At 58.9% G+C, this 27,176-nt stretch overlaps 1 protein-coding gene across 1 annotated transcript; it reads right to left on the bottom strand.

The window, feature by feature from the left end:
- Positions 1–1,013: 1,013 nt before the first annotated feature.
- HID1 (HID1 domain containing) lies at positions 1,014–18,705 on the bottom strand. Its single transcript, XM_054593256.1, has 19 exons — positions 18,528–18,705; positions 13,258–13,407; positions 12,567–12,737; positions 11,952–12,065; positions 11,290–11,396; positions 10,943–11,059; positions 9,010–9,232; positions 8,765–8,821; positions 7,971–8,111; positions 7,724–7,814; positions 7,356–7,507; positions 7,184–7,262; positions 5,630–5,794; positions 4,321–4,548; positions 3,849–3,955; positions 3,290–3,370; positions 2,631–2,722; positions 2,260–2,418; positions 1,014–1,978 (listed from the first exon to the last, which is right to left on the bottom strand). Exons 1-19 carry the CDS (start codon positions 18,591–18,593, stop codon positions 1,915–1,917), a joined length of 2,364 nt encoding a protein of 787 aa, XP_054449231.1. The 5' UTR covers positions 18,594–18,705; the 3' UTR covers positions 1,014–1,914.
- Positions 18,706–27,176: the final 8,471 nt, after the last annotated feature.

Raw genomic sequence — 27,176 nt, 5'->3', positions numbered from 1 at the left:
AGCCCAGGGTGCACCCAGGAAGCCCCCCAGCTATTCAGGGAGGGCCAGCCCTAAATGACTGAGTCTGGGGAGCATGGAGAGGGGTCCCCCTACCCAGCCAGGCCTCTGGGGTCTGCCTCCTGCCGGGGGTAGGGTGCATGGTCTGAGCTTGGCCCAGGGCATCCTGGAAGCAGGCAGCTCAGCAGGCCGCCCTGCCCTTCTCCCCCTGCACAACCTAATAAGCTCATTAATTAGCTGCCAGGCAGGGTTCAACAGCTCTCTCCCGCTGCCATAAACTCTGTTTGTTTGATTGATTACACTCGGGCTTCGTGGCATTTGTTCCCAGAGAGAGAGCTGCCACTCCGGGAATGGTGGGAAGGGACTGTCCTTCCGGGCAGGGCTGTGGGGTTGGGACAGTCTTGTTCCTGGGCCAGGAGAGGTCTAAACCAGTTCTTGTCTGGTCCATGGGACAGGTGGAAAGAGAGGGGCCAGGGCTCTTGTGTCCCCTGCTCCCCCAGCCGTCAGCCTGCCCTCTTTCTCTGACACAGAGCCCAGGTGGCTTTCTGGAGCCGGCTCGCCACAGGGCTGTGGCCTCTGGCTGCTGGGCCCAGGTCTGCCAGACCCTCCGAACCACTGGGCAGGAAGGGCAGCTGTGACAGCCCATCCACCTCCCTGAGCCCGGGGCAAACACGGGGCTGGGCCAGGGGAGGGGCCTGAGGGGGCGGCCCCAGGCCTGCAGCAGGCTTTGCAAGCCTCTGGACACCACCCCAGAGAGCCGAGCCCTGGCAGGCACAGCACCAAGGCCCCAGGCCCCCCCCCACCCCGCGCTCTTCCAGTGGCTGCCTGGGGCCAGCAGCACGCTGGGGGTCGTGCAGAACGCTGGGCGGCAGGACCCCGCCCTCTTGGGTGGGCTCTTTCTCTGAGCGGCCACAGCCCAGGAGTCCAATTCTCCAGTGTCCCCCACCCCCAGGAAATGACAAACACAGGGGCCAATTCTCCAGTGTCCCCTACCCCAAGGAAACGACAAACACAGGTTCAGCCAGGCACTAAGACCCTCTGGGGACTGCCTCTGGGAGGCAGGATCCCCCACTCCCTGACGACAGGAGCCGCGGCCTGACCACCACCCCCCTTCCCCAGCACAGAGCGCCAGGGCGTGGACAGGGGGGTTTATTGTGTAAAGAGGCCGATTGTACAGAGCAGATTGTACTGACACCAGTGGGTGAGGGCAAGCCAGAGGCCAGAGCCGGGAGGACGGAGGGGAGGGGAGGACTGAATGGTTGCCCCTCCCTCCTCATTCCCTTTGCCCCGGTTACTGGACAGAAGAAGGAGCCAGGCTATATCCACTGACCTGGAAAAACATAGCAGGATACCCTCCACACCCCAGTCCAAACCCCTAAAATGCATGGGGTCCCCCAGCCCTGCCTCAAGCAGCTTGGTCATGTGCCGTCCTCCCCGAGGCGCCGGCAGTGAGCCGGGCCTGGACCAGGCAGTTTCTGGTTAGGAGACGTGGATGGGCTCCCCTGGCCCTGCCCAGGCGCCTCAAGGGACAGCCCACAGCTCCGCCCCAGGCAACCCCTTAGGGCACAGTGCCTGGACGGCCTCTGGGGGTGAGCAGGACGGGGCCTGGGTGGCCACTGAGGGTCCGCATAGAAACAGGTCTTGATGGGGAGCAGAGTGAGGTGGGGGCTCCGGCCGGGGCCTGCGGCCTGGGGGCCAGGAGGCTCCAGGAGGTGGGGGCAGTTCAGAGGAGGTCAGAGCCAGCGTCCCTGCCACAAGGGCCTCCAGGGCCCGCCACCCAGGACTCGGCCACTCTGCCGGCCCCCAGCCCTGATCATGGTAAGTTAAAGCTCAGCATGGTCAGGGGGTCAGTGGCCGGAGGATGGGGGGCCTGGGGCCCCCACGGTCCCCTGCCCCGCCCCTTGCAGGCTGCCATCCTCACACCCGCTGGATCTCAAACAGCTTCACGTCGGTGTCGTACCAGACGGGCGGGTCCACGTTCCTGCGGAGGGGGTGCATTGTCATCAGGTGCTGGGGGGCCTCGCAGAAAGACCGTGGGGATGCCAGGCAGTGCGACAGCCCAGACCCCCCCCCTCCCTGAGGTCCCTCCTCGGTGTCCCTCCCTCAGCCAGACAGGACAGCCCTGGCCGACTGTCTCGGCACGAAGCCCGCTACGATGGTGGGACCCAGCGCTGAGGCCCCCCGGTGAGCCCTGCTGGGCAGACCCTCCGGTGGACACCAGACCCCCTAGGCAGGCAACGGCCCCACCCCTACGGGGCCCACCTCAGATAGATGACACCCCACATGTAGGTGCGGAACCACATGGCCGTGTCCGAGTTGGCCTGGTACTTCCGGATGAGGATGGGGTGGGGCACGGGCAGAAGCCCCACCAGGGTGCCGTGCTGCAGGAACCTCAGGATCTCCGACTCATCTGTCAGGCCCCTGTCGGGGACGCGGGGTGGGGTCTCTAACGTGCTCATGTGGAAAGCCACCATGAAGGTCAAGGGGAGCAGGGGCTCACCGAGGACCCCCCCCGAGGCCTGAGCTCCTGGTCACACCACCCCCCAAGCCTGGGCTGGCCCCTCCTCAGAGCCCACCTGTCTCCCCGCACCCTCACCGCTCCACCGCCCCCATGCCCCCTCCCCCAGCCTCACTTGTCAATGCAGATCTTCTCCACCTGGGGAACCAGCACCTGGAGCAGCCTCATGATGGTCTGCAGCGGCAGCTTCGACTTCCAGGAGAGGACCTGGGGGAGGGGGCAGAGCTCCTGGGAAAGCGCCAGAGGCTGTGGGACAGGCGCGCCCCCTGCCCCAGGACTGCACGTTCCCCAAGGCCAAAAGTGTCCCCGATCACCACAGCGAGGGCCTGGCACAGGGCGGTGCCCATGAACAGTGACTTTTTTTCGTCGCCTCGCATTGAGCACATACTATATGCCAGAAACTGCCCCCTTGGATCCTCACAAGGGCACAATCAGGCAAGCACGTTTACTATCCCCATGCGAACACCGCTGGTGGCGGCCTCGGGGAACACATAAAAGCCTGGGCGAGTCATTCAGGGAAGGAAGCTGGAGAGGCTGGTTCATTAAGAACGGCAGTGCCCTGGGCAACTGAAGCTCAACCCTGCTGTCCAGGAGGCGTCCCAGTCAGCGGGACGCCAAGGCCGCCCAGCCGGGAGCACCGACTCGCAGCCTGGCTCCCAGGCCAGCCCTCGGATTTGGACACATGGCCATACGGGCTTTACTTACGGAGCTGTTCCTAGTCCCGAGAGTCCCCGGCCCAGCCCCCACATGGGTGCCACCAGCCCCGACCCTCACCCACTCTGACGTCGGGTTCCACTGTCCACTGGCTGACGCGCTCGACAGTTGCCGCTGCTCCCGCCAGGCCTGGCTGGGCTCCTGGTCCCAGGACGGGAATGGGAGTGAGGGTGGAGGAGTGGGTACGGGGCGGGTGCAGAGGGCAGGGAAGCAGCCCCTCTCCCGACCCACCCGCAGTCTGGAAACTGGCAGGGCACTGGGGTCTCCGCTCACTAGCCCACGTGCATGGCCGGGCGGCTCACCCCCAACGGAGGGGACAGCTCAGCCCAGCACCCTTTGCCCTGGGCCCCAGGCCCTGCCCTGCCCAGCCCAGCCCAGCCCAGCTCTGTGACAGGTTCAGGGTAAAGGCCAGCCCAACCTTAGATAAGGCTGATGGATGAGGAGTCTGATGGCCCAGGGCTTGAGCCGGTGACCAATACAAAAGGGAGGGTCCGCGAAAGCCTCCTCCCCAGAGAGTCGGGGGGTGCTTGCCCCTCTGCGGCTGGTGGCAGATGCCTCGGAGGCCAGGAAGAGAGGGGACGCTCGGCCTTACCCAACCCCAGGCGTCCCCGTCACCCACCTCCTCAGCTGGACTGCCGTCTGCGGAGCCCTGTTGGGACGCAGGCTCCAGGGACCGCAAGGTGCCGTCCTCCGACACCTGGGACTTCTCGGTCAGCTTGTCAATGCCTGGGAGGGCCCAGGTGGGCGTGAGCACCGCTGCCCAGGACCCCTCCCAGACAGCAGCTCCGCTGGGCCTGGCCCCTCAAGGCTCCCTCTTTCCTCCACCACTTAGAGACGCTGTGCTTGGTCCCCCAACACCCCGCTCCTGCACTCACGGCCCCCAGAGCCATACCAGGGCCCGAGGCCCAGCCCCCACACCAAGCTTCCCCTCCCGGACCCCAACGCCCCCGCCCCCACTGCCATCCCCGCCTCCTCAGTTTCCCAACTCAAGCCATGCCCTTTGCCAGAGGTGGGGTGACACAGCCCAGAGACCCTGCCCATCCCCCAGCCATGCCATAGCCACACCCTGTGCCACCCGCCCGGCGCCAGACCTGGGGTGGCCACCAGGCTGGTCTTGAGGGTGCCTGGCTCGGCGGGGGCAGCGGGGCGGGAGCCCTCCATGGAGGCGCCCTCCTGGGAGCCAGTGCGGGACAAGGGCGCAGGCGCCCGCCGGCGCCGCTGCAGCGCCTTGTGGATGGCCGGCGGGTCCGTGGGCAGGTTGGCCAGCTGGTGGAAGACGTTGCGCTTCCGGATGATGGCGTAGACCAGGTTGGAGTTGCCTGTGGAGGGGCACGCGGTCTCAGGGAGGACCCCCATCTCCCGCTCCACCTGGTGGGTGAGCTTCCTGGGACAGAGACTGTGAAGGGCTGGAGGGTGTCGGCCCTGGACAGGGGGCGCAGGGACAATTGTCCAAGAGAAGGGGCCAGGGCAGGACTGGCACCCAGTGGGGTGTACCAGCTGTGGCTGCACAAAGATGTGACTTTTTGGAAAAGAACTTCTGGGCTGAGCTCCCCTGGGCCCCTCCTTTCCAGCACTAAAGGGGCGACACTTGGCAAAGTGGGGTGGCCCCGTGTGTCAGCGTCCCCACTGTACCAGCTATTTAGTATTTCGACTGTCTCCCCGAGCCAGGTCTCCGGCGGGAAGGACAGCCCCGTGTGCTGGGCCCCCCACTCTGAATCCCCCCGGCTCCGGGGGGAAGACGCACCCCTCGGGCGCTCGCTTCTCACCACACTGTCCAGCTTCCGTCCAGCGTCTCAGCCCAGGGCCTTTGCATGTGTTGCCCCTCCCCAGAATGCTTTTCTGTGCCAACATTACTTATTTTGGAAATCATAATAACTGTTAATAAGCGAGGCACCAGGGACTGTGCTAAGCGCTTTCTGTAAGTCATTTTACTTGGTACTCCCGCCCCCGCACCGCCCCGTGGCAGGGCCTCTTCCTGCGGCTGTCGCGGCCACCTCACAGGTACAAACCGAGGCTCAGGGAGGTTCAGCATCATGCCCAGAGCCCTAACTTACACCAGGCAGCCGGCGGCTGTGACACCATCGGGGTCGTGCCACTCAGAACTTCCCTGGCATCACATTAAGATGATCGTCCATGTGACCATCTATTCAGAGTCTCCCTCTGTGCCTCTGCCCCCAGCTGTGAGCACACGTGGCGAGGAACATTCCGCCTGGTTCTGCACTGTGTCAGCTGCACCCAGCACAGGGCATGGTACACAGCAGGTACTCAATTAATACACACTGGACAAACTGGGGGCAGGGCAGAGAACTATTATGCCTTAGACAGGAAGGTATCCCTGCCCACTGCCCACCCGGTTCCTGCGCCCCGAGGCCAGGCAAGGGGCTTGGGCAGGCACCTCACCATCAAACTGGTACTGGATGATGTTGTTGAAGACCTCCAGAAGGAAGAAGACCAGGTGGTGGTTCTGGGAGGCAGAGAAGAGGAACCAGGTGGTGGAGAAGGCCTCCAGCAGGTGCAGCAGCTTGTTGGCAGCCACCATGGACAGGCTCTTGAGGTAGGGGGACACTGAAGGAGAGGGCTCGGCTTACTCCTGGGGCCCCGCCAGCCACCATGCATGTCCTGGGCCCGAGCAGGACAAGATGCTCCGGCTCCCGAGCCCTCCCACCCCTGCTTGCGAAGTCCCTGAGAAGCCAGAAGAACACACCCCCACAGGCCAAGGCCACCCTGGCCAGGGCTTCTGCAGAGCCCCAGGGAGCAGGTTAGGCTCCACCCTTGTCCCTCCACCGTGTGGACCCCTGTGCGATTTATAAAACTGCTCACACAGGCCATCCCGCCCACTCCTCCCGACACCTCTGAGAGGGAGGCGGGGCACGGACAAAACCATCCTATTTCACAGATCAGGAAGCTGAGGCTCAGAGAAGTCTGTAAGCCTGCACAGAGTTCTCCAGGATGAAATGATTGGGCAGGAATACAAACTCCAGATCTTTAGGTCTTGCTAGAATATCAAACTGATAGTCTCCATATAACTCAATACTTTTTTTTGCACAGCCTGTGAGGCGAGAGTCGGAGGTGAACCGCGCACAGAACTGGAAGTGACATCACTCTGTGCACCCCCTTCTCTCGGGTCCTGCTCCCTTGCCAGTCGGGGGCAGGGACGGGCTGTCTGATTCACAAGCGCATTCTCAGAGCGGGCCACGCTCGGCCAGTGCTCGGTTAAGATTGGAGGGGTAGAGCCAGTGAGCGAACAATTAGGGGAGGGCCCCGGAGCTCACAGTCAGCTAAAGGCCCTGCTCGGCGCACCCCCTCGACCCTGGAACCCAAACTACGCAGCAGGGGAGTCAGTCCCTCTCACCCAGGACTATGGTCCCCAAAAGCCATCCTGCCCAGCCCCACCGCCACCACCTGGCTGGGCCCAGCTCCCCAGCCAACCCGAGCCCCTCCCCTCCCAAGCAGTTAGCTCTCTGCGGTCCCCAGTGGGGGGCTGGCACATCACAGCACCAGAGACTGAGCCGATCTGAACCCTCACTGGCCAATACAATGAGCCACCTGGGGCCACTGCCTTGAAACATGGGCAGTCCTAGCTGATATGTGCTGCACACAGGATCCACACACAAGATGTTGAAGACTGAATGCGAAAAAAGAAGACAAAATATCTCAATTGTTTGTATCATTAAATATTGAGATGATGGTATCCTGGATATAGTGGGTTAAGTAAAATATATTTTACATTTTTCCTCCTTTCATTTTTTCTTCCCTCCCTCCCTCCTTTCTCTCCCTTCCTTTCTCTCTTTCTCTCTTTAATGTGGCTACTAGAAAATTGACCAGTACTTAAGTTACTGCCTTTGTATTTCTATGGGACAAGATGGGTTTGAACTAAGAACCGCTAGCAGGGCAGCCTGTGGCCTAGCGCCACCTGGTGGTGAGCAGGGGGAAGGCGGGCTCCGAGCTCCCTACCGTTGACTATGATGGTGAGCAGACAATCGAAGAGGGGCTGTAGCCGCTGGTGCCCGCTGGTGATGATCTTGTGGAATACCTGCACGGGGGAGGCAGGGGGCGGCCATGGGGTCCCCTCCATCTCCAGACTCACCCAGAGGAATCACCCCCAGGCGCCCCGGTGCTCCCTTACCACAATGAGCAGGTCAGCATGGGTACCCGTGAAGACAGGAATGTCCATGGGCACGCGCACCGAGTAGGGCTTGTTCAGCCGCACCCCGAAGTTCCGCTCCCCACTCAGAAGCAGCAAGATGAAGACACCAATGTGCATCAGGCCCACCCTAGCTGCGCAGGTGGCATGGGAGGCTGTCACTACCCCGGGTGGGGAGGAGGGGAGGGGAGGGGAGACAATGGGCAGGAACCCATCTTGGGGGGACTGGGAAAAGCCTTCCTGGGGGCACCAGGCCCGAGCTCCCATGAGATCAACAGTCTGGCCGGGCCACCATCTTCAGGGACCCCCCATTGCACGCCCACCCCATGCCACGCGCGCGGCGGCCTTACACTGATCTGCTCGGGCATCATTGAGGAAGTAGAGGATGGGGACCAGGATATCCAGCACATCGCTGCTCTTCAGCACAAAGAAGAGGAATTTCTGGGGCAGGGAGGAGGGGACAGGCAGGCTCAGAGGGAGGGGCAGCGCTGCCCCTCGCCCCTCTCTCCTTCCTGGGAGTCTCCCCAGACCTGGCCCTGGCCCTGGCCCATGGTGAGCAGCCACACCCCCCAGGGGAGGCGCCTGCTGCCAGCCCACCTTGTTGAAGTCACACAGCTTCCAGAAGAGGACCAGCAGCTCCTGGTGGAACTGGATCTTCTTGGTGGAGTTGGGCAGGTAGGTCTGGAGCAGGGGGTTGGACAGCAGCCGGGCTATGCCCTTGAGGATAAACTGGAAGTCCTGGGAGGGGGAGCGGGGTCTGTCCAGGCCGCTCCCTACAAATGCCTCCTCACTGCCCCAGAGCCTGGTCCCACGCCGAGAGCCTGAGGGGCCCAGGCTCCAGGGTCATCAACAGCTGTTTGGGGTGGGCCCCTCAGGAAGCTGAGTCCAAGGCTGGCCTGGAGGGGGCCCTTCCCCTCACCCAGGAGGGGTCATCACTGGACACCGACTACATGCTGGGCTTTGCTCTCCACAAGGCAAGGGAACAGCTACTGTCCCCCTGTTGCAGATGCAAAGATTAGAGCTTTGGGGTCACAGTCCCCAAGGTCAAGAGACACATGAATTTAGGTCTGCCTGGCCTTTAAATCCACTTACATTCCCCTCCCTCGACCTTTGAGAAAATGGACATCAGAGCCACCTCCTCCTGGAAGCCTTCCCAGTTACCTTCATCCAGATGAGGCCATCAAGCCCTTGTCTGAATCTTGAAACCCTCGCGGTCCTACAGCCACTGTGTTGCTGGGGTGGCCTGAGCCCATGGGGACTATAGTTCCTTTATGTAGGGGTCAGGACTCCCCCGCCCCTATCTCACCTGCATCCCCTCACCCTTGCAAGGCCATAACCGCTATGGGGTGGGCATCGAGAATCTCTCTGGACAAGAGCAGTGCTGGACTCACCTCCTCGCGATGGATTCGGGACAAGTAGTTCACAAACAGGTTCTCGGGCCCTGGAGGCTGCCAAGGGTGGAGCTGGGGTGAGCAGGTACCCCCACCCTCTGCCCCTACCCCAGGCCTAGGCGTTGGCAGCGGTGTGTCCCTGGCCCCCAGGCTCACCACAAGGTGCCCACTGGGTACCCCTCACCCAGCTCCGCTAGGGGTGTGCCCCCTGCCCGGGGACCCTGTCCTCCCCATCCCATCCTTACGTCAATGTCGTCCATGGCAGTGCCTGTGGTGGTGCCATCCACAGTGGGGCTGGCGCTGGTGGCGCTGTCATGGTCCAAAGTGACGATGAGCACCTGGGCAGCCTCCTCCACCAGGGGTTCCCGGTAGTCGGAGAAGAGCAGGTGGTTGTAGGGGATCCCGTAGCCCACAGGGTCATAGGCACACACGGTGTTGAGCAGGGAGGTGAAGAGGGGCAGGGCGTGTCTGCAGGGGGAGGAGCGGCAAGGCTGCAGAGACCCCACCAGCCCGGCCCTTCATCCACCCCGGCCCGCCGGGAGGGGCGGGGGGCAGCCAAGCCACCCCTCCCTCAACGCACGCTCCCGTGCCAGCCCTGGGCTGGGGGCTGAGCGGCAGGACCAGGCGCTCGCCCCTTCCCGGGTAGAAGGACCCCTCCTCGTCCTGGCCTGCCTCCGGGCCCGCACAGGCTGGGCCGCGGGCAGGGGGAATGGCCCGCCAGGAGGGGCTCTCTGTAGGAAATGATACCCACACCGCTTAGATTCTTCCTGCCAGGAGCTGAAGCCTATTCTGGTTTGTTTGTTTTTTTTTTTAAAGACTTTATTTTTAGAGCTTCACAGCAAAACTGAGGAAGGTACAGAGATGTCCCGTATACCCCTGCCCCCACATGTGCACGGCCTCCCCCACAATAAGTGAACCTACATCGACCCATCATAGCCACTGAAGTCCACAGTTTCCATCAGGGTTCACTCTGGGTGCCGTGCGATTTATGGGTTTAGACAAAGGTATGATGTGTCCTCCTATTTTTGAGGGGCAGGTACCCTCCCTTGGGGCTTCTGAGAAGGGGCTGGTGGCCCACGGGGAGGTGGGCTTCCCCCGGGGAAGCAGAGCATGCGCTCTGTCACCCAGTTCCCAGGCCACAGAAGGACTCCATTCAGGGATTTGTAAGATGTCAGGGTTCAAGCTCCTCATCTTACAGATGAGGGAACTGAGACCCAGAGAGGTTAAGTGAGGGGCATGGATGGCCATTTGCCTGATAAGGCTGCTGAGAAAGAAAACTGGCCAGCTTCTGACTGTGGCTGGCAGAGGGAGTCGCTGGGATCCCTTCTGGGGCGGGGGGCGGGGGGCGAGGGGCGGGGCGGGGGGGGGGTGTCCCTGGGCAGGAGACCAGGAAAATCTGCAGGATGAGCCGTGCCATGTGGGCATCAGAGCCAGGAAGTCAGAGGGTGAACCTGGACCCCTGGGGACACTGACTGCTGGGCTGCCCGCACAGCCCTGGGCACAGCTTGGGGTTGTACAGCGGCATACTGGTACCTGCTCCACAGACACGTCCCAGCCCCTGACACCTCCTGTCCTCACAGGAGGCCCACAGCGCACGAGCGCCCCCATGTGGGCTGGGCTTCCCCTCCCTCAGCGGATGCATTTCCCCACTCCTCGCCTGCCGGGCGGTCCAAAGTGCACCGCCCAATACAAGCCATGGGTAGGTCCTAAGAGCTTACACATGGCCGATCCGAATTGAGACGTGCGGTGAGTGTGAACTACACACCTGTTTTTGAAAACTGAGCATCAAAGGGGAATGTAAAACATTCCAATAATTTGTACGTTGATTATACATTAAATGCTAATATTTCAGATATATTGGAATAAATTAAACATTATTAAAATGAACTTCACCTGTTTTGTTTTTACTTCTTAATATCACTACCAGAAATGTTTAAATTGCATGTGTGATTCCCATTACATTTGTACTAGAGGGAGGATCCTGGCGCACGTCACCCAGGGCTCCCCAATGGGACGGACATTGGACAGCGCGGGCATAAGGTGTGGGTGTTAAGTTACAGGTCATTACCACCAGGGGGCAGCACCTCCTCTCCAATAATATTCAGGGCGGGAACATGGCCTCAGCTCCTCAGCCCTTCCACATGGAGGAAGAGCAGGGAAAGGCCAGGGGCCCCTCACCTGTTCTCCGTGGAACAAAAGAACTGCACCCACGGGTTGGTGCTGCCACTCTCCGGAGCTGGGGGCAGGTACATGGCCTCAGAGAAGCATGTCAGCAGCAGCTTCAGCAGCTCCGTCCTTGGGGAGGGGGTTTAGTACAGGAGGATCTCAATTCTCCTCCGGGGATGGGAGGGTGCGGCGTGCCCACCCTGCCCTGCCCAGCCCAGCCCCAGCTCAAGTCCGTGAAGAGAAATGGCCCTGTTTTATCCCTGTGAGGCTGACAATGGGTCACGAGTGGGAAGGGTCTCTTTGTAAGGCCCCGCGCATGGCTCCCTCCAGCTACCAGCTCTGGGTCCAGGAAAGCTCACCGGTTCGTGTCATGGATATAGTTGGGCTGCGGGGAGTGAGCGAAGCCCACGCCAGCCTCCCAGATGTATTCACAGCTGTCCAGGGAGTGCATGTCCTCCGCGGAGTCCTGGGGGCAGGGGCAGGAAGAGATCAGGCTGGGGGTGGCCAACCGAAGCCCCCCACTGTCCCCAGGACAGAGACCCTCGAAATGCCCCAGGTGCTAACGCACAAGGGAAGAAATGAATGCTCTCAAGTTCTCGAAAGCTCATTTTCCTTCAGTCTGGTTCTTTTACTTGCTCGATCCCATTTGAGACAAGGAGAGAGATAGTGAGGGAGGGGAATGGAATTGGATATGCCTGGCGGTATGTGGGGGTGGGGGCCCGAGAGCACTCAAGGTCAAGTCCATGGGCCCACTGGACGTGAAAGGGCTAGGCCTCCTGCGCCCAGCTCCACACCCTACTCACCGCCCAGATGAAGACAATGGGAGCCTGTGCCCAGCCTCCCGGATGCAGGGGGCAGGGCCGGGCACCGGATGGCTCCGCTCCAGCTGTGCCAGCCACCACCCGCTCTCCCTGAGCGGCCCTGCCCCTAAAGACATCCTGCCCAAGGGAACTTCCACCAGCCCCAACCCAGGACCAGAGCGCTCCTCCCACGCCCAGGCTGGGGGCTGGGGGGCTCTCACCACAGTGTTCCTCCGGTGGCTCTGGACGGTGAAATCTGGGCAGAAGAGCAGGTCAGCAATGGCCAGGAGCAGGGATTCGGCCAGGGGCCGGGCATTCTCATCATCATCCTCTCCCTGCGTGGGACGCAACATCCAGGGGCCACCTCAGTGACGGCTGGCCAAGGAGAGGCAGCCCCAGGGCTCGGGGGAGGGGAGAAGGACAGGGTCTGGGCCCAGGCAGCCCCTGTGACAGAGCCTGGAGCCACTCAGCCGTGAGGAAACCTCCCCCCGCGTGGGAGGGGCTGGGTCGAGTTCCCTAAACTCTGGAGCCTCAATCCTGCAGGGAACCCACTTGTCCACGCCTCAGCCAGGTGCCTGGAGATGACCCCAGCGAGGGGGTGGCTGTGGGAGGGAGGGAGAGGGCCCAGCTGTAGGGCTGAGACGCCTGTGGGACAGGAGCCCAGGGCTCTGGGAGGAGGAGTTGACCCCACTCCCTCGCCGCGCACTTCCCGAGGCCCAGGAGAGGTCTGCGGAAATGTGGCTGGCCCTGCACCTGGGCCCCGCCCCGCAGCTGGTTTCCCACCCTGACAAAGCAACTCCACCCCCACCCAGCCTGGCCCGACCAAGCCCACAGACCCCTCCTCGCCCTGCCCCGGGCACTGTGGACCAGAAGAAGCCCCTCCAGTCTGGGTCCTCAAAGATGTAGGGCAGCACGCGGGTGAGAAGCCGACTGCAGTTCAGAACAATCTGCTTCTCCTTCTCCGAATGGCAGCCGCTCTCGGCTCCCTGCACCAGCTTCTCAACAGCCTGTGGGAGGACAGAGGGGCACACTGGAAGGGTGGGGAGTGGGGCCCTGGCACTTGGCTCAGGGTGGGGACCCCAGGCTTCGGAGGGGCAGAGGTATCGGCGCCACAGGTAGAGGGCCCACCCCACCGGGCCACCCCTCCTGACAGGGTCAGCCAGCCCGGTGGATGGGATGTGGACTAGCCCACCACTCACTGGCAGAGACCCTGCTAGGTGACCGCCCACCTGAGCCTCATTTCCTTATCTGTAAAATGGTGAAACTAACAGTAGCAACCATGCAGGGTGAGCTAAAGGAGCTGGCTCAGGGAAAGCGCTCAGCAAGGTCTGGCCCCGGAGAAAGCCCTCACAGCAGGCAGGCGCCTTGATCACTCCCCCGGACCAGAGCCCAGCCCGACCTGGGAGGCAGTAGCACGTGCTGGGTGCCTGCCCTCTCGGACCACAAGGCTGGTCCAGCTTCAGTTCTCCCAGGAGGGTGGTAAGGAGCTCGGCTGGGACCGGCAGTGAGGGGCCGGGGACCCCTCACCTTGTAGCACAGGGTGGCCAGGTTGGAGGGTGACTCCTCCCGCACAGCCCGGATCTCCGCCGCCGGCACCAGCGCAAAGACGTCCTGCACCGAGGTGGCTGTGTCCGCCCAGAACTGGTCCCAAAAGGCATCATCGGTGGCTTCCACGGGCTGTGGGAGACCCAGTGTCCAGAGTTCCACAATCCCTTGTCAAAGGCCCATGGTTTGCCCAACGTGTAGCCAAGGAAGCCCCCAGGAGGGCAGCCATGTCCCCGCTACTCCATCCCTGCTGGTGCCCAGGAGCTTTCCCATGTGGGGGACATCCTTCGGCCACCATGAGCCCTGGTCAGCACAGGCAGGCTGGGGACACATGGCACAGATGGTCAGGGACCAGCTGGGCACTGAGTCCAGCAGCCAAAGCCCAACCTGGTCTCTGAGGGACTGTGTCGCCGTCCACTTCTGGGTAAGTCACCCTCCTTCTCTAGTGAGGTCACACCACTGGGCCAAGTGCCCAGGGACCAGACCCAGGCTGTGCCGCTCGCCCCAGGAAGAAGACAAGGGGCATGTGCGTATTTCCATTCACCCAAGCTGGTCCCCTCAGCCCCAGCCTCCACCCTCACCCAGCACACCCAACCGATGCCAAACCTAAAGGTGTCCACCCCACGGCTCTCTGACTGCACCTTTTCCTCCCAGTGTGTGCGGGCACTGCCATTCAGGCCACTCTTGCCAGGGCCCCGTCTCCAAATTTACCTCCTCCATCCCGCCTCCACGCTGCCCCAAGCCCCATTCAAAGCCCAGCGCCAAAGGCATAGCTCCCTCCATAAAGACCGTTAGGGCTCCCCGCCGCCCACAGGACTGAACCCAGGCCTCCGCTGGACGGTCAGCAGAGACCTTACCTAATCACATCTACGTGCACGCACACACGTACACGCGTGCATGTACGCCTGTATTTGCTCTCTACAACACAGCCCGGCCATATTTTCTCCTCCTCTTGGCTCAGACTGCCCCCTCTTCCCAGCATGCCCACCCCTCCTACTACATTCCAATGTCCTGCCGGTCCTACTGAAGCCATATGCCTTAAACGCACCCGTGCCTTTTGAAGTGTACAGGCAACCAATGTGAACCGTAAACTCCACTTCTAGAAATATTCCCTAGGGAAATGACCTGAGATACTTATGCATGTATCATGGTGATAGCTGAAGTGTTATTAACAGCAGAAAAAAGTTGGGATCAACCTCAGTAACCAACAACCTGGGAATGCGTCAAAAGTTAAGGCACATTCATACGACGGCATATTATGCAGCCGTCAGAATCATGTTTTCAAAGAATATTAATGAATGGAAAATGTTCACTGTCACGTTACCTGAAAAAAAATCAACAAGATCTAAAACTATAGGATGGCCACAATTTTGTGTGAAATTATATGGTAATAAAAGTCTAGAAGAAAATGACGCTGATTTCTCAGGTGGTCGTTATTTTTTTGTTTTTCTGCGACCCCAGTATGTGTACTTTCTCCCTTTTGAATGTTCACCCACGGAGGGGCCAGGGTGCCCAGGTGAGCGCTTCCCCTTTCAGAGACCGCTTCCCGCAAGAGCCTCTCCCCAACCTCCCCCCCACTCGCCAGCCTCGGCTCCCCCTGCTCTAGAAGGGCTCGCTGAGGACCCCACTGCCACCACAAACCCACACGTGATATGCATGACCCTTGTGATCAGAAAACTATGTGACTTAACAAAGAATTCTGTTATCTGAAGCCACTTCTTGCAAGAAGTCCCCTGGAGCTCCAGACTGGTGGGCTTGCTCCCCCACCTTGGAAGCTCTCAGGCGCCCGCTCTCCCCGCCGCCTCGCCACCGCGGAGGCGTAGCGCAGATGCTCTGGCAATGTTTGCTCAGCCAAAGGCTGTAATTCCCCCTAGAGATCCCTTCAGCCCGGTCACTGGGCAGGGCTGGGGGCTGTCCAACGGCAGGGCTGCAGTCGCGCGCCTCACCAAGGCCCAGGTGTGTCCTGGCCCACTCCCCAAGCAACACTCCCCTCTGAGCTCCAGGGCAGCGTGTGGCCTTGGCCCTCTGGACAGACCTGGCACCGGGGCCTGCTCAGTCCCACAACTGGTAGAGCGAGTTAGCTGGGGGAGAGGAACAGAGGCCAAAGGAGGGACCTTGGGGCTGGGGTTTGCTGTCCAGGAGAGCGCTCTGACACTCGCTGGGTGGCCAGGAACGGGGTAGGGAAGGACATCCCAGAAAACACACAGAGCCCTCCTGCCCAATCAGGGCGCACCTCTGGGAGGCTCCCACCTCTACACCTTGCCCACCTTCCCCACTTCCCAGGTAACCACCACCTGCGTAAAGGGGCGGAAACTCATCTGAACACCAAGGAGACGGCCTCTGATCTAGTTCATCAGGCCAAGGGTAGCTCAGGGTAGCCCAGCCCTGAAAGAGAAGAACGTCCTAGCTGTGGGAGCTGGTCTTGAACGTTGAGAGTCGTGGCTTTCACCTCCCACATCCTCAGCTGGTCCCATTGCACACGTCAAGCTAGTAACCATTACCTGGCGAACCTGATGCTGCAGGTGTTGGCCAGGGTCACTGGGACCACTTAGGCATCCAACAGGAGGGACATGGCTCAGCTCCTGCCTGTTACCCAAGCTGGGCTCCACTCAGCCCGAGGAAACTCTAAAATCCAAGCCAGTTTCTTTGAAAGGTGTGTGTGCCACGAGCAGGCCCACGCCGCCAGGGGCACAGGGGCTGAGCTACCTGGTGGGAAACCAGATATTCTTTTTTTTTTAGGATTTTACTTACTCATTTCTAGAGAGAGGGGAAAGGAGGGAGAAAGAGAGACATCAATGTGTGGTTGCCTCTTGCACTCCCAGCTGGAGACCTGGCCCAGAACCCAGGCGTGTGCCCTGTCTGGGAATCAAATCGGCGACCCTTTGGTTCGCAGGCCAGTGCTCAGTCTACTGAGCCACACCAGCCAGGGCATGAAACCAGATATTCCTACCCCAGCTCTGCAGGACCCTCTCAAGCCAGTGTTCCCAGTGGCCTGGGGGACCAGCTGCATCTTCTGAGACCTCTCTGGGGGAGGAGGGAGGGACCAGCAGTGTTCCAGCCTGCTAAGGGTGACCTGGAGGACTGTGCCACCACGGCACTCACACACACGTACATGTGTACACATGTAAATATGGACCCGCCAGATCTCATCTGCCCAACTGCAGAGAACCTCCAAACAGGTCGAGCCTGGAAGAGGGTCCCCTCTTCCAGGGGGACCCTCTGACCAAGGAACACCCCTCACCAAGGCCCCGCCCACCTGGGAAAGGCTCAGGAAGCACAGCCAGAGCTACTGGCTCTCAGGACTAGGGTCAGGCTGAGCCCAGGGCAGGAAGAAAACAGGATGCGGCACAGGAAGGCCAGGCCATGGCAGCACAGGCCCAGGCCATGGGAAAAGGTGTGGGCTGGCTTGTCTGTGTTCACGGCATAGCGCCTGACGGCCTAGGCTGGAGCCCACCCTGTAGACAACTGGCCTGAATCTCCCTGGAGATGTGAAGTGGCAGGGTCTGGACTGATCATCGGGGGGATCTGGTCCTCACTCCCAAGCTACCCGAGCCAGGTCACTACACAAGACCCAACGTTTCAGCCCGAGGGCCTCTCCCTCCACGAGGCCCAGGCCACCTCCCACCTACAGGGCCCCCGTGCTCCCGGAGGGAGACCCAAGTTGGTCTCCGGCTTCAGTCCTGTCCCAAGACAACATAGTATCCTCGGCTGGGAGATGAGACAGCGATGCCTCAGTCAGATCCATCACCGTATTTTGGGGAGGGGGGCGAGAGTGGGTAGGAATGTAGTCCACCCAGATCCTCTGCGACCTGGCTGAGCTAGTCCTGGTGGCCGAGCAAAGGACCCTGGTAGGTGAGCCAACAGCTCATTGTTGATTTCTCCACCAAGGTGCTTTCCTTAGGCAGGTAGGTAAACACAGGAACCTCCCTCCCTCTTCTCTCTGGGGGCCCAGCCCACATGGAGGGGCTGGCCAGCTTTCCACCCACAGACCTAGGAGCCCCAACCCTGCAGAGCAAAGTGCCAGCACTAACTAGGAGCCATGGGAGAAGCGGAGAAGCGGCAAGGAGCAAGGTCTGGATTCTGTCAAACACCTCTCAGCCGGGCAGGGCTCTCCAGAGGCCCTGGGCCGTTGCCGGCACCTGGCCTGTCTCTCTAGGGAACCAGAGAGGGTGGGACCAGCGGTCTGGCCTCTGGAGCTGTGACCAGCTAGCAAGCGGTGGGGAAATGGCTCCCTGCATCCCACTCTAATTGCCAAGAGCAAGAGAGAGCCCAGGGAGGGGTGGGGGTGGGGGTGAGGTAAGAGGACAGCAGGTCCCAGGTGGCAGCGGTCCTGACTCCCTTGAAAGAGGGGGATCTGGGGAGTCAGGGCCAGTGTCTCTGTGGCCAGAATGGCCTGGCTCATGGAGTGCGGAAGAAGGGGTGCAAGGAAGCAGCCTTGCCAGGGCCAGGTCCTGTTTGTTGGGAGCAAGGAGGTGGCCTCTATGCCACTTGTGGACTCGGGGGAGTGTGCAAGCATGGATTAGGCTGCGAGACACCCCCAGGCCCCACACGAGCAGGTCAAGGGCAATCTGGAGGTTTCTCAGCCCTGACCCAGGAAACAGAGGGTAGCCCAAACACAGCCATCCCCTCGGCGGGGTCTCAGAGGAGAAGTCCCCTTCAGAAGTGGTCTCAGGTGGAAAGCTGGACTCCACGCGCCTGGGAACAAGTCCCCTTGCCAGGCTGTTGGGCCTTCGCCGCCGTGGGCATCACCAGGGCCCAGCGAGGCTGCTGCCTCCGCGCGCCAGCTGTTTCCCCGATCAGGGCGGACGCCGGCCCGGCTTTGTTTGCATTGAGTCAGCCGGGTCTGTGCGTCCGGGACCGGCGGGCACTGAGGGGCAGGGAGGGAAGCAGGGAGGTAGATGGGAGGGTGGAGGAGGGCAGAGGCTAACGATGCAAGCTGGAGGAGCGGATGGGGTAGGGGGCGGACAGCGGCGACGCCGGCTCGGAAAGTAGGCACACGTCAGCCTAAGGTGGCAGCAGCGGCTGCGGGGATAGGAATATTCCCGGGAGAGAAGGCTGGGGGTGGGGGACTAAGCTAGGGGATGGAGTCCCAGGGTACAGGCCAAGGGGTTCGGCTCCGACCCTGGCGTCAGTATCACCCACAGGCCCAGCTGGTTCCCCCATCTCAGGGCAAGTCAAGTTCGCACAGACCCCCGGCCCAGCCCAGCCCCCAGCCCGGTAGGTGGATAGCGAGGCCGGAGCCCCGGACGCACCTGCGTCTTGGTGGTGAGCTGGATCACCGCCTTTCGGAAATTCAGCTTGGAGTCGGCCGACCCCATATCGTTGGAGCCCGATCCGGACCGGCCCCGGTCCCGACTCACTCTCCAGCCCGGGCTCAAGATCGAGCTCCGGCGCCGCGGCCCCCGCTGCTCTCGCAGGAGCAGAGCAGAGCGGAGCGGAGCACGGCACAGCACCCCGCCCGCCCGCCAGCCCGGCGCCGGCCCCGCCTCCTCCTGGCCCCGCCCCCGTAAGGCTCCGCCCCCCAGTGGCTCCTCCTCCAACACCTGCCGCACGCGGCACAGTCCACTCCTGGCGCCCCGAGTCTACCGCACGCCCCGCGTCTTTCTCAGCTGGACCCAATCCCTCTGCGCGCTTCCTTCTGCGTCCGAGCGTTGTCCCCGCACCGTCTCTCCCCTTTCCACCCAGCCTCAGGACCCACAATCCTCCCAGCCTCCCGTCCCCGCCCCCATCCTCAACATTGGTTCCCACGCCGTCACGAGGCCCGCACTTCTCGCAACCCTCTCCTCTGAGTTTCTTCCTCGTCAATCCCTGTCCTCCAATTCTTTTATTTTTTTCTGAGCATCTGCTCCCTTGGTTCCTTTTTTATGACCTCTCAAACCCACATGTCCAGAGAGCCCGAGGCTCGGCCCTCCGTTCTGTGGAAGGCAGGCTGACTCAGTGCCCCTGCTGTTGGAGGGCAGCGCGGGAGCCTGAGGAGCAATGGAGGTCCTTTTGGTTCCCACAACCCCTTTCCGGCCGCCTGCCTTCCCTGAAAACCCTTTTAAGGCCATCCATCTCAGCAAATGTGCTGAGGGCCTGGTATTTAGCAACACTGTGTCAGCGACGCGAGCGCAGGGGCTTATGTCCCAGGGCCTGTCCTTTGTATCTAGGGAGAGAATCAAGAAAAGAATCATCCACGGTTCTTCCACTGTGTCTTTGGTAGAGGCAAAGTAGTAGTAGTAGTAAAAATAATAAAGTGACAATATTGCTAACAACAAAAACCTACCTCTGAGGTATCTATTATCCACATTTTACACTTGGGGAAACTGAGGCTCAAAACATTTAAGTTATTTGCCCAATGTCACACAACTAGTAAGGAACAAAGCCAAAAAAAAAAAAAATCCAACTCAACCCACAAGAGGTTGGACTTTTTCCACAACATCATCTTGAATGCTATACCTGGAAGCTTCTTGAAATCCTAGATGCTTCAAAAGGAGGTGAGGTTTAGCTTAAATAGGAATTCCATGGGTAAAAAAATGAGGGATGTACCATGTAGGCAGCAAAGGGGTGGTACAAAGGTAAAGTAAGACTGGTGTGGACGGTAGGAAGGAGGAGGGCAGGGTGTCAACATGTCACTGAATCAGCAGACTGCACAGGATAGCTGCGTCCTGACTCCAGAGATGTGCTTTCCCTGCTCTGGATGAAATCCTGGGCAGGCTCCATGGCTTTTCTGATCACTCTGAGATAATGAATGAATGGTACCTTTATTTGACAGTTCAAAAAAAATCCAATCCACTCTGCAAATCATCCAACTATAGTCCCGCCTGGAGTGACATTAAAAACTCTGAATCTTAGTCGTTAGAGAGATGCAAATTGAACCACACTATGGTAACCATTATATACCTATTAGGATGGGGAAAAAAACAAAAACAAAAAAAACTGACATACCAGATACTGGCTTGGATGGGAAGCATTTATGTTTTCTTATAAAGTTAAATATACAATTACTATATTACTATATCTGTAATACCACTTGTGGTATTTCCCCAAGAGAAATGAAGACAGATACTCACACACACAAAGTGTGTAATGCTGATAGTAATTTCACTCATAATCACCCTAAGGATGCAGGTGATGTTGGCGATGTGGAATCCTGTCAATTTGATGCATATTCTAGGTACTGTTGCTGCCTCTCCCCACCACACTTGATGTAAAACAATAAACATTTACGGTGAATTCAGTGGTCAGCGATTCAGGCAGGGCCCAGCTGAGGTGGCTTGTGTCTGCTCCACAACGTCTTGGGCCTCAGCTGGGAAGACTACAATGGCTGGGGAGGGGCCAACTGGGCGCAGCTGGGTGCTGGGGTCATCTGGGGGGTTCTTCGCTCACATACCTGGCATCTGGCATCTTGGGTGAACTCAAAACCTGAGCGCAGCTGGGGCCGAGTCTGGAATCATTGAGAGGGGACCCCTGCATGGCCTGGGCCTCTCACAGCGAGGCCCTGCACTCTGAGAGTAAGTGTCCCAAAGGGTGCAAAAGAGGGAGTGTCTGAGAGAGAGAGAGAAGCAGCAGCAGCAGCAGCAGCAGCAGCAGCAGTTTCATGGCCATTTGCTAGCTAGTCTGGGAATAATAACATATAAAGTCACTTCTGCCATACTCTTCTGGTCGAAGCAACCCCAAGTCCATCGGATCCCAAGAGCGGGGACCAACACGCCACCGCCCCATGGAAGAAGCGCCAAAGATGTTGGCACCACGTTTAAAGCTGCTATATTGTGGGTGATTCTCTTCTCCCCACTTCGTCCCTCTAAGCCCTGTCATTCTCTCTCCTGGCCTTTGTCTCCAAGTCCTTTGATCTCAGTAAATGGCACTTCCCAGGTAGTCAAGCCAGAAGTCAGTGTCACCCTTGACACCTCTCCAATGGTCATCCCGCGTCCTACCCATCACCACGTCCTGATGCCATTCCCCAAATGTATGTTATATTTCCACCTTCCTCATCTCCACCGCCCGCCCCACTTGCCAGGGCCCCAGCCTCTCCCTCATGCAGCCGCCTCCACCCCTGCCCCCTCTATTCTCTTCTCTGCAGAACAGCTGGGAGTAGTTGCAAAAGGCAGCTCACAACACTCCCCGACTGAAAACGCCTCAGGGTCCTTTGTGAGGAACAATTTCTTCAGGGCTGCCTGGTGCCCTGAGCTGCCCAGCCCATCTGCTACCTCCCCCAGAGCCCCGGGGCGCCACTCGCTGACCTTCCCACGTTTCCGCAAGCCCCCTAAGCTCTTTCTGCCCAGAATCTCTGCACAGGCTGTTTCTTCTGCCTGGGACATCCCTCCTCCTACCATCCATGTGCCTGTCCCCTGCTCATCCTTGGGGTCTTATCTTTAAAGCCTCTTTTCCTGACAGATTTCCCATCCCCAGCTGTTGTTATTTCAGCCCCCGGTGTTGCCTGAAACTTTACCCCCCGTTTAAAATACTTTAGTCTTTTTATTTGGTTTCTGTTCCCTTGCCTAGAGAAATGCAAGAGTCGTGTGAGCAGACTCAGGGTCGGCCTTGTCCCCTGCGCCGCGGCACCGAGCCCTGGATCAGCGAGTGAAGATAACCCCTGGGCCATCCCAGAAGAGGGAGCCACTTTGGCTGTCCACGTCAGTCAGGAGGAATGACACATTCACCGGCTGTTTCTCAGATTCTTTTTTTCAGCACTTTTGGGAGCCTTTCAGGTGGGACAGGTGGACCTGAGCTGGGACGGAGAAGGATGAGGAAGGGCCAAGGGACGTGGTTGTACCACTGGCTTTAGTGCGTTTGCTCGTTCATCCGCTGGGGACTGCTACGTGCCTACCCTCAGGGGCTCTGTCTGACAGGTTGGTCCCGTGCAGGGTCTTGCACACTGTGAAGTGGGCGTGCAAGACACAGTGGGAGCTTCTCCACGTGTCTTAAGCCCGTGGCTCCGGCCTTCCCTGGAAGCCTCACCTGCCCCGGACTAGAAACGTGAGATCCCTGGACAAGGCTCCCCAGGAACCCTCCGGAAGAGGGGTAGTCACGGGCAAGGAATAGATCCTCCAGGTAAAAAACGGTATACTAAAAACGACCCTAAAGGCAAACTGGCTGGTGCTCACATGACCTAGGCCCTGCTGGACACCTTTGGCCTGTGTTAACTCACAGAGTCCTCCCAATAACGCCCCCGAGGTGGCCCTGAAGGAGCAGGGTGAGACCCCAGGAGGACAGTCAGCATGCATTTCCTAAAGGACAAGCGTGGGACTTGAGGAAGACATGGGAAATGGAGGCACTTTCAGACCGCTGGGACTGAGAATCTGGTCTGGGACAGACTCGGATGGTTTGTGGGGGGAAGGGAGGGGCACCAGATGACCTCACTCATTCAAATGTATTAAGCGCCTTACCCTGCCAGGCGCTGACCTCAGACTGGAGGACGGGCAGATGGGGCCAGAGCATTCAGTGCAGCGGGCGCCCAGCGCTGGAAAGTCTGAGGACAGGGAGGGCGGCAGCTCAGCCTCCAGGGTTAGGGGCACCGGAGGAAGGTGTCCTGGCGCCGCCTGATCCCTTGACCTCACCCAAAATGCTCAGTGTTGGAGGTGGGTGGGAAGCCCGAGGGCCCAGAGGCGCCGCTGGGCACCCTGACCCTCCCCCGGCGTGACTCGCGTGACTGGGAGTGACCGAGACCCTCAACGTCAGCACTGCCTGCGCCGTCATTTCCGGTGGGCTGGGCTGGGCTGGGCTGGGGAGTGGGCAGTGGCAACTGTGCCCGCGGATTGTTGCATCAGCATCCCCAGCCGACTGGAGGGCGTCTGCAGGTTGCGTCCGGCTCGGAGCACCGCCCCGCCCCGCCCCGCCCCCGCCCCCACCCCCGCCCCGGTCCATATCTAGCTCTGGTCCCAGCTCTAGGATCTGGGCTTGCACTCTGAAGGGAGGTCCTTGGCTGGGGACTGGGCAAGTGCTTCTGGTCCGAGGAGTGTGAAACCGACCCAAGGGGAATCACACTGCCCAAGGCTTAGGAGACGGTGAGTCCTTGAACGTGCCTCTTCACGCTCCTGACAAGGACGCATGAAATAGGTCTGCCTGACCCACAGACGGAGCACCAGGCTCTGGGGGTTCCCATGGTCAGGTCGGGTGTAGGGCCCAGCCATGGGCTCGCTCTATACTCTGTTTAGGGCTTCTTGGCTCGTAGCTCAGGAAGGCAAAGGAATTTCCTTCTTCAAAGGCAGGTCTGATTTCTCTCCTCATGCAACAGTTTAGAAAATATGAAGTCTGCCCCGAAGATACCAAGAGTGATCCCACTGGGCAAGGAGCCTGGGGCTCCCATGAACCAAATTGGGCAAAAGGCCCAGCACAGCCTGGTATGCAGCAGGAGCCCCATCCCCCAGCTGCCCACAGCTCTGGGGATCACCTGGGCCTCCTCCCTCTGTCCCCTGCAGAAGCCGACAGGGAGGTTCCACCGACCTGGCGGAGTTAGTGGCCCAGCGTCAGCCAGCCCCCGCCCCATGCCAGCCTCGTGGGACCGAGGGACCTAGGGGCGTCCAGCCGGAATTCCCCTGCCTCGTACTCGAGAATCCCGCCTTTGGGACATGCCCGTCCCTACGAGGCATCACTCCTGGGACGGGCACAGGGAGGGTGGTCACGGGAAAGGAGGGTACGTGGGTAGAGCCACGCCGAGGGTGCAGTCAGTGTGGTGAAGGCCAAAGGCCAAGGGATGGCCCCGGAGCTGGGTGTTTTCAAACATCATCCGTGAAAACAGCCTTAGCTCCAGGGGCTGCAGGTGCACCTTCAGGTCGGGGGCTACATTTCATTGCCTTGGCAACAGGCGGCCCCCTGGTAGCATCGACAGAGCCAAGGCCCCGGCCCTTTGGCCCTGCTTTGTCTCTGGGACTTCCTACACTCCCCTGGGGCAGCCCTGGCTCCTGTAGTTAACACTTCCACAGAGCTGCAGAATGAAAACATGAACAAGGGCAGAAGGGACTTGGTGGGCTGGGGACCCCGATCAGATCCCTCTGGAACTCAGCCCTCCCCAACCTCGTTGTCCATTAGACTCATTTTGTCCCCATCTCAATAAATGACATCGCCACCGCCCTGTTACTGGAACCAGAAGTCTGAGTGGTCACTCCGATTCTTTAGTCAGTTCATCTGAACATCTTGGGTCTACACGCAAAATATTTTTCATCTCGCCCCTTCTCCACTGCCACCAGCTTTGTCCACCCCACCGTCACCTCCTTTCTAGACTATTGAAGAAAGCTCCATACTCGTCTTCTTGCTTTTCTTCTTAAGCAAGCTATTTTACTGAAGTATAGTATATTCAGAGAAGTGTACACATCGCAAGTGTACACATCAATGATTTTCACTAGTGAGTACACCTGTGTAACCAGCACCGAGGTCAAGAAATGAAACACTCCCAGCCCTTCAGAGTTCCCCACGTGACTCCCCAAGGCCAAACGCTGTCCCAGTTAGATTCATTTTCACCAGTTTTAAACTTTATATAAATGGAATCATGATTCTCCCAACGTGTCCACACTCTAATCTTAGAATCTTTGAATATGTTGCATTACATTGCAAAAGGGACTTTACAGATGTGAGGAAGTGAAGGACCTTGAGTTGAGGAGATGATGCTGGATTATTATCCAGGTGGGCCCCATATAATCCCACATGTCTTTTTTTAAAAAAATATTTTATTTATCTATCTATCAGTCATCTATGTATTTATTTTAGAGACGGGAAAGGAGGGAGAAAAAGGGAGTGAAATATCCATGTGTGAGAAACACATTGATCGGTTGCCTCTCAACCAGGGACTTGGACCACAACCCGGGCTTGTGCCCTGACCAGGAACCAAAATGGTGCCCTTTCGGCCGGCACTCAGTCCACTGAGGCACACCAGCCAGGGCCCCAACGGTCTTTAAACGTGGAAAAGAGAAGCAAAAGGGGTCAGAGTGATGCAGTGTAAGAAGGGCTCAACCTGCTGTTGATGGTTTGAAGATGGAGGAAGGGGGCCATCAACCAAGGAATGTGGGAAGCCTCTAGAAAGTGAAAGAAGCAAGGAAATAGACTCTCTCCTGGAGCCTCCAGAGGGAACTCAGCCTTGCGGACACCTAGAATTCAGTCACTGAGGCCACGTCAGACTTGTAACGTACAGAACAGTAAGCAAATCAGTGCTGTGTCAAGCCACTACCTTTGGGATAATCTGTTACAGAAATGATAGTAAACACAAGTGCTTACTCCTTGTGTCCAGTGTCCTTCACTCAACATTTTATTTGTACTCTATAATCCTCCGATGCATGAGCACACCACATGTTATTTATCAACTATTGATGGACATTTGGGTTGTTTCTGGTTTACACTGTTATTATGAACAGTGCTGCTGTAAACGTTTTTTGTACATGTCTTTCGGCTAATGTATGTACCTATTTCTGTTGCACAAATACATGAACAAAATTGCTGGGTCCTAGGGTGTGCATTTATAGCAGATGCTGTGATGCAGAGGCTGCATCTTCAGGGCTGCCCATTCCCCCAGCTGCTGGAGGCTGTCAGCCCTCTCTGGGGAGAGAGACACCCAAAAGAGCTCCTATGCCAATGCCACACCCCCTTCCCAGGGGCAGCCTGCATCCATTCAATGACTGGTGATGGGGGGGGCACGGGTGGGAGGGGAGCAAATATAAAAACCCTCTCCCTGCTGCCACTTGGACCAACTTGGATGGGTCATCCCAGATTCAAAGCTTCCCAGAAACCAGGGGAGGTTTCGTTGAGGCCGCATCTTAACCCAACTTTTCCCTCTTTTGAGCCTGCTTCCTTCTCTTTCCCTATAGGTGTTGATCCTTTTAAAGAAGTTGAACACCTTGTCACATGTTTATTGGGTCATTTTGGTCATTTGTGAAATTCCTAGTCAAGTCTTTTACCCATTTTTGCACTGAATTGTCTTCCTTTGTCTTGTGGTTTGCAGGTGTTCTTTCTATATTCTAGATACAAGTCCTTTGTTGGATATATTTGCCACATATTTTCAGTTGAGTATGCTCAGGGTACTTCAACAGTAACAGCACATACTGGGTGCTAATAAAAATGAGTTTCATGAATGCTTGAGTCCAAAAACTCCTTTAAGGGAAAGAATGCTTGGATAGGTAAAACTGTATTTGATTTTAATGGGTATAATTGCATATAGGATAGGGATCCCACTCCTGGCCTGAGGTTTCTGACCAACAGGCATTTAAACACTCAACTTCTTAAAGGTAATTGTGAATGAATAGTCATTCATTCATTCAAAGAGTCTTTGTCCAGAGAAGGTATCAATAGGCCAGCTTGTTCTAGGCACTGAGGAACCAGCTGTGGACAAAAGATAAGTTCCCTGCTTTCAGGAGACCCAAAGGGAGAGAAACACAACAACAGGTAAACAGAATAAAATAATTTTACACAAGGAGCCCTGAAGTGAAGGAGGTCATCATGGAGGGAAGGGGCGTGTTGATCCAGCAGCATCTAAACCAGGGCACTACGGAGATCCCGCCCCGGCCCCGCCTCCAGCTTTGCATACGTCTTCTGATTGGCTAACGGTGTCTGGCTCCACCCCGTGGAGCGGGCTGTTGGGGAAGCGCTGGGCGGTTGGGGAAACGCCGGGCGAACCCTGCCGGGATGTAGCCGCAGCTCCGGGTGTCGCCGGGCGGGCCGGGGCAGCGCGGGCCGGAGTTGGGCAAGGGGCGTCCGCCGTGGCACCCGCGTATTCTTAGCGCCCCAGACCTGCCGGCGGACCCGGACCCTTCTTGTCACCGAATCACCCGCCGTCCCCTCCCCTCCACCCTTTGTGCCGCCGCCGCTTCGTGTCCCAGGCTCCGCAGGACCCGGGCCGGGCCAGATCGCCGCGGCGAGTCAGCCCCGTGTGGGCGCCGGGTTAGCGGCCGATGGCGAAGGGGCGCGGCGCGGGCTGGGGCGCTGCAGCCGGAGTC

This window comes from Pteronotus mesoamericanus, unplaced genomic scaffold, assembly GCF_021234165.1.
Source record: "Pteronotus mesoamericanus isolate MK-2021 breed Mesoamerican mustached bat unplaced genomic scaffold, CSHL_Meso_final scaffold_408, whole genome shotgun sequence".
NCBI classification, from domain to species: domain Eukaryota; kingdom Metazoa; phylum Chordata; class Mammalia; order Chiroptera; family Mormoopidae; genus Pteronotus; species Pteronotus mesoamericanus.
Note: the sequence above shows the minus strand (reverse complement) of the source record. Positions and strands in the feature narration are given on the sequence as shown.

What these genes read in the sequence shown, in the direction of transcription:
- HID1 (XM_054593256.1), bottom strand. Translation starts at nt 18,593, where the DNA reads ATGGGGTCGGCCGACTCCAAGCTGAATTTCCGAAAGGCGGTGATCCAG. An exon ending in AGCTGTGTGACTTCAACAAG is followed by an intron (nt 7,815 to 7,970) that starts GTGGGCTGGCAG and finishes TCCCTGCCCCAG; the next exon opens with AAATTCCTCTTCTTTGTGCT. An exon ending in TGATGCCCGAGCAGATCAGT is followed by an intron (nt 7,508 to 7,723) that starts GTAAGGCCGCCG and finishes CCACCTGCGCAG; the next exon opens with CTAGGGTGGGCCTGATGCAC.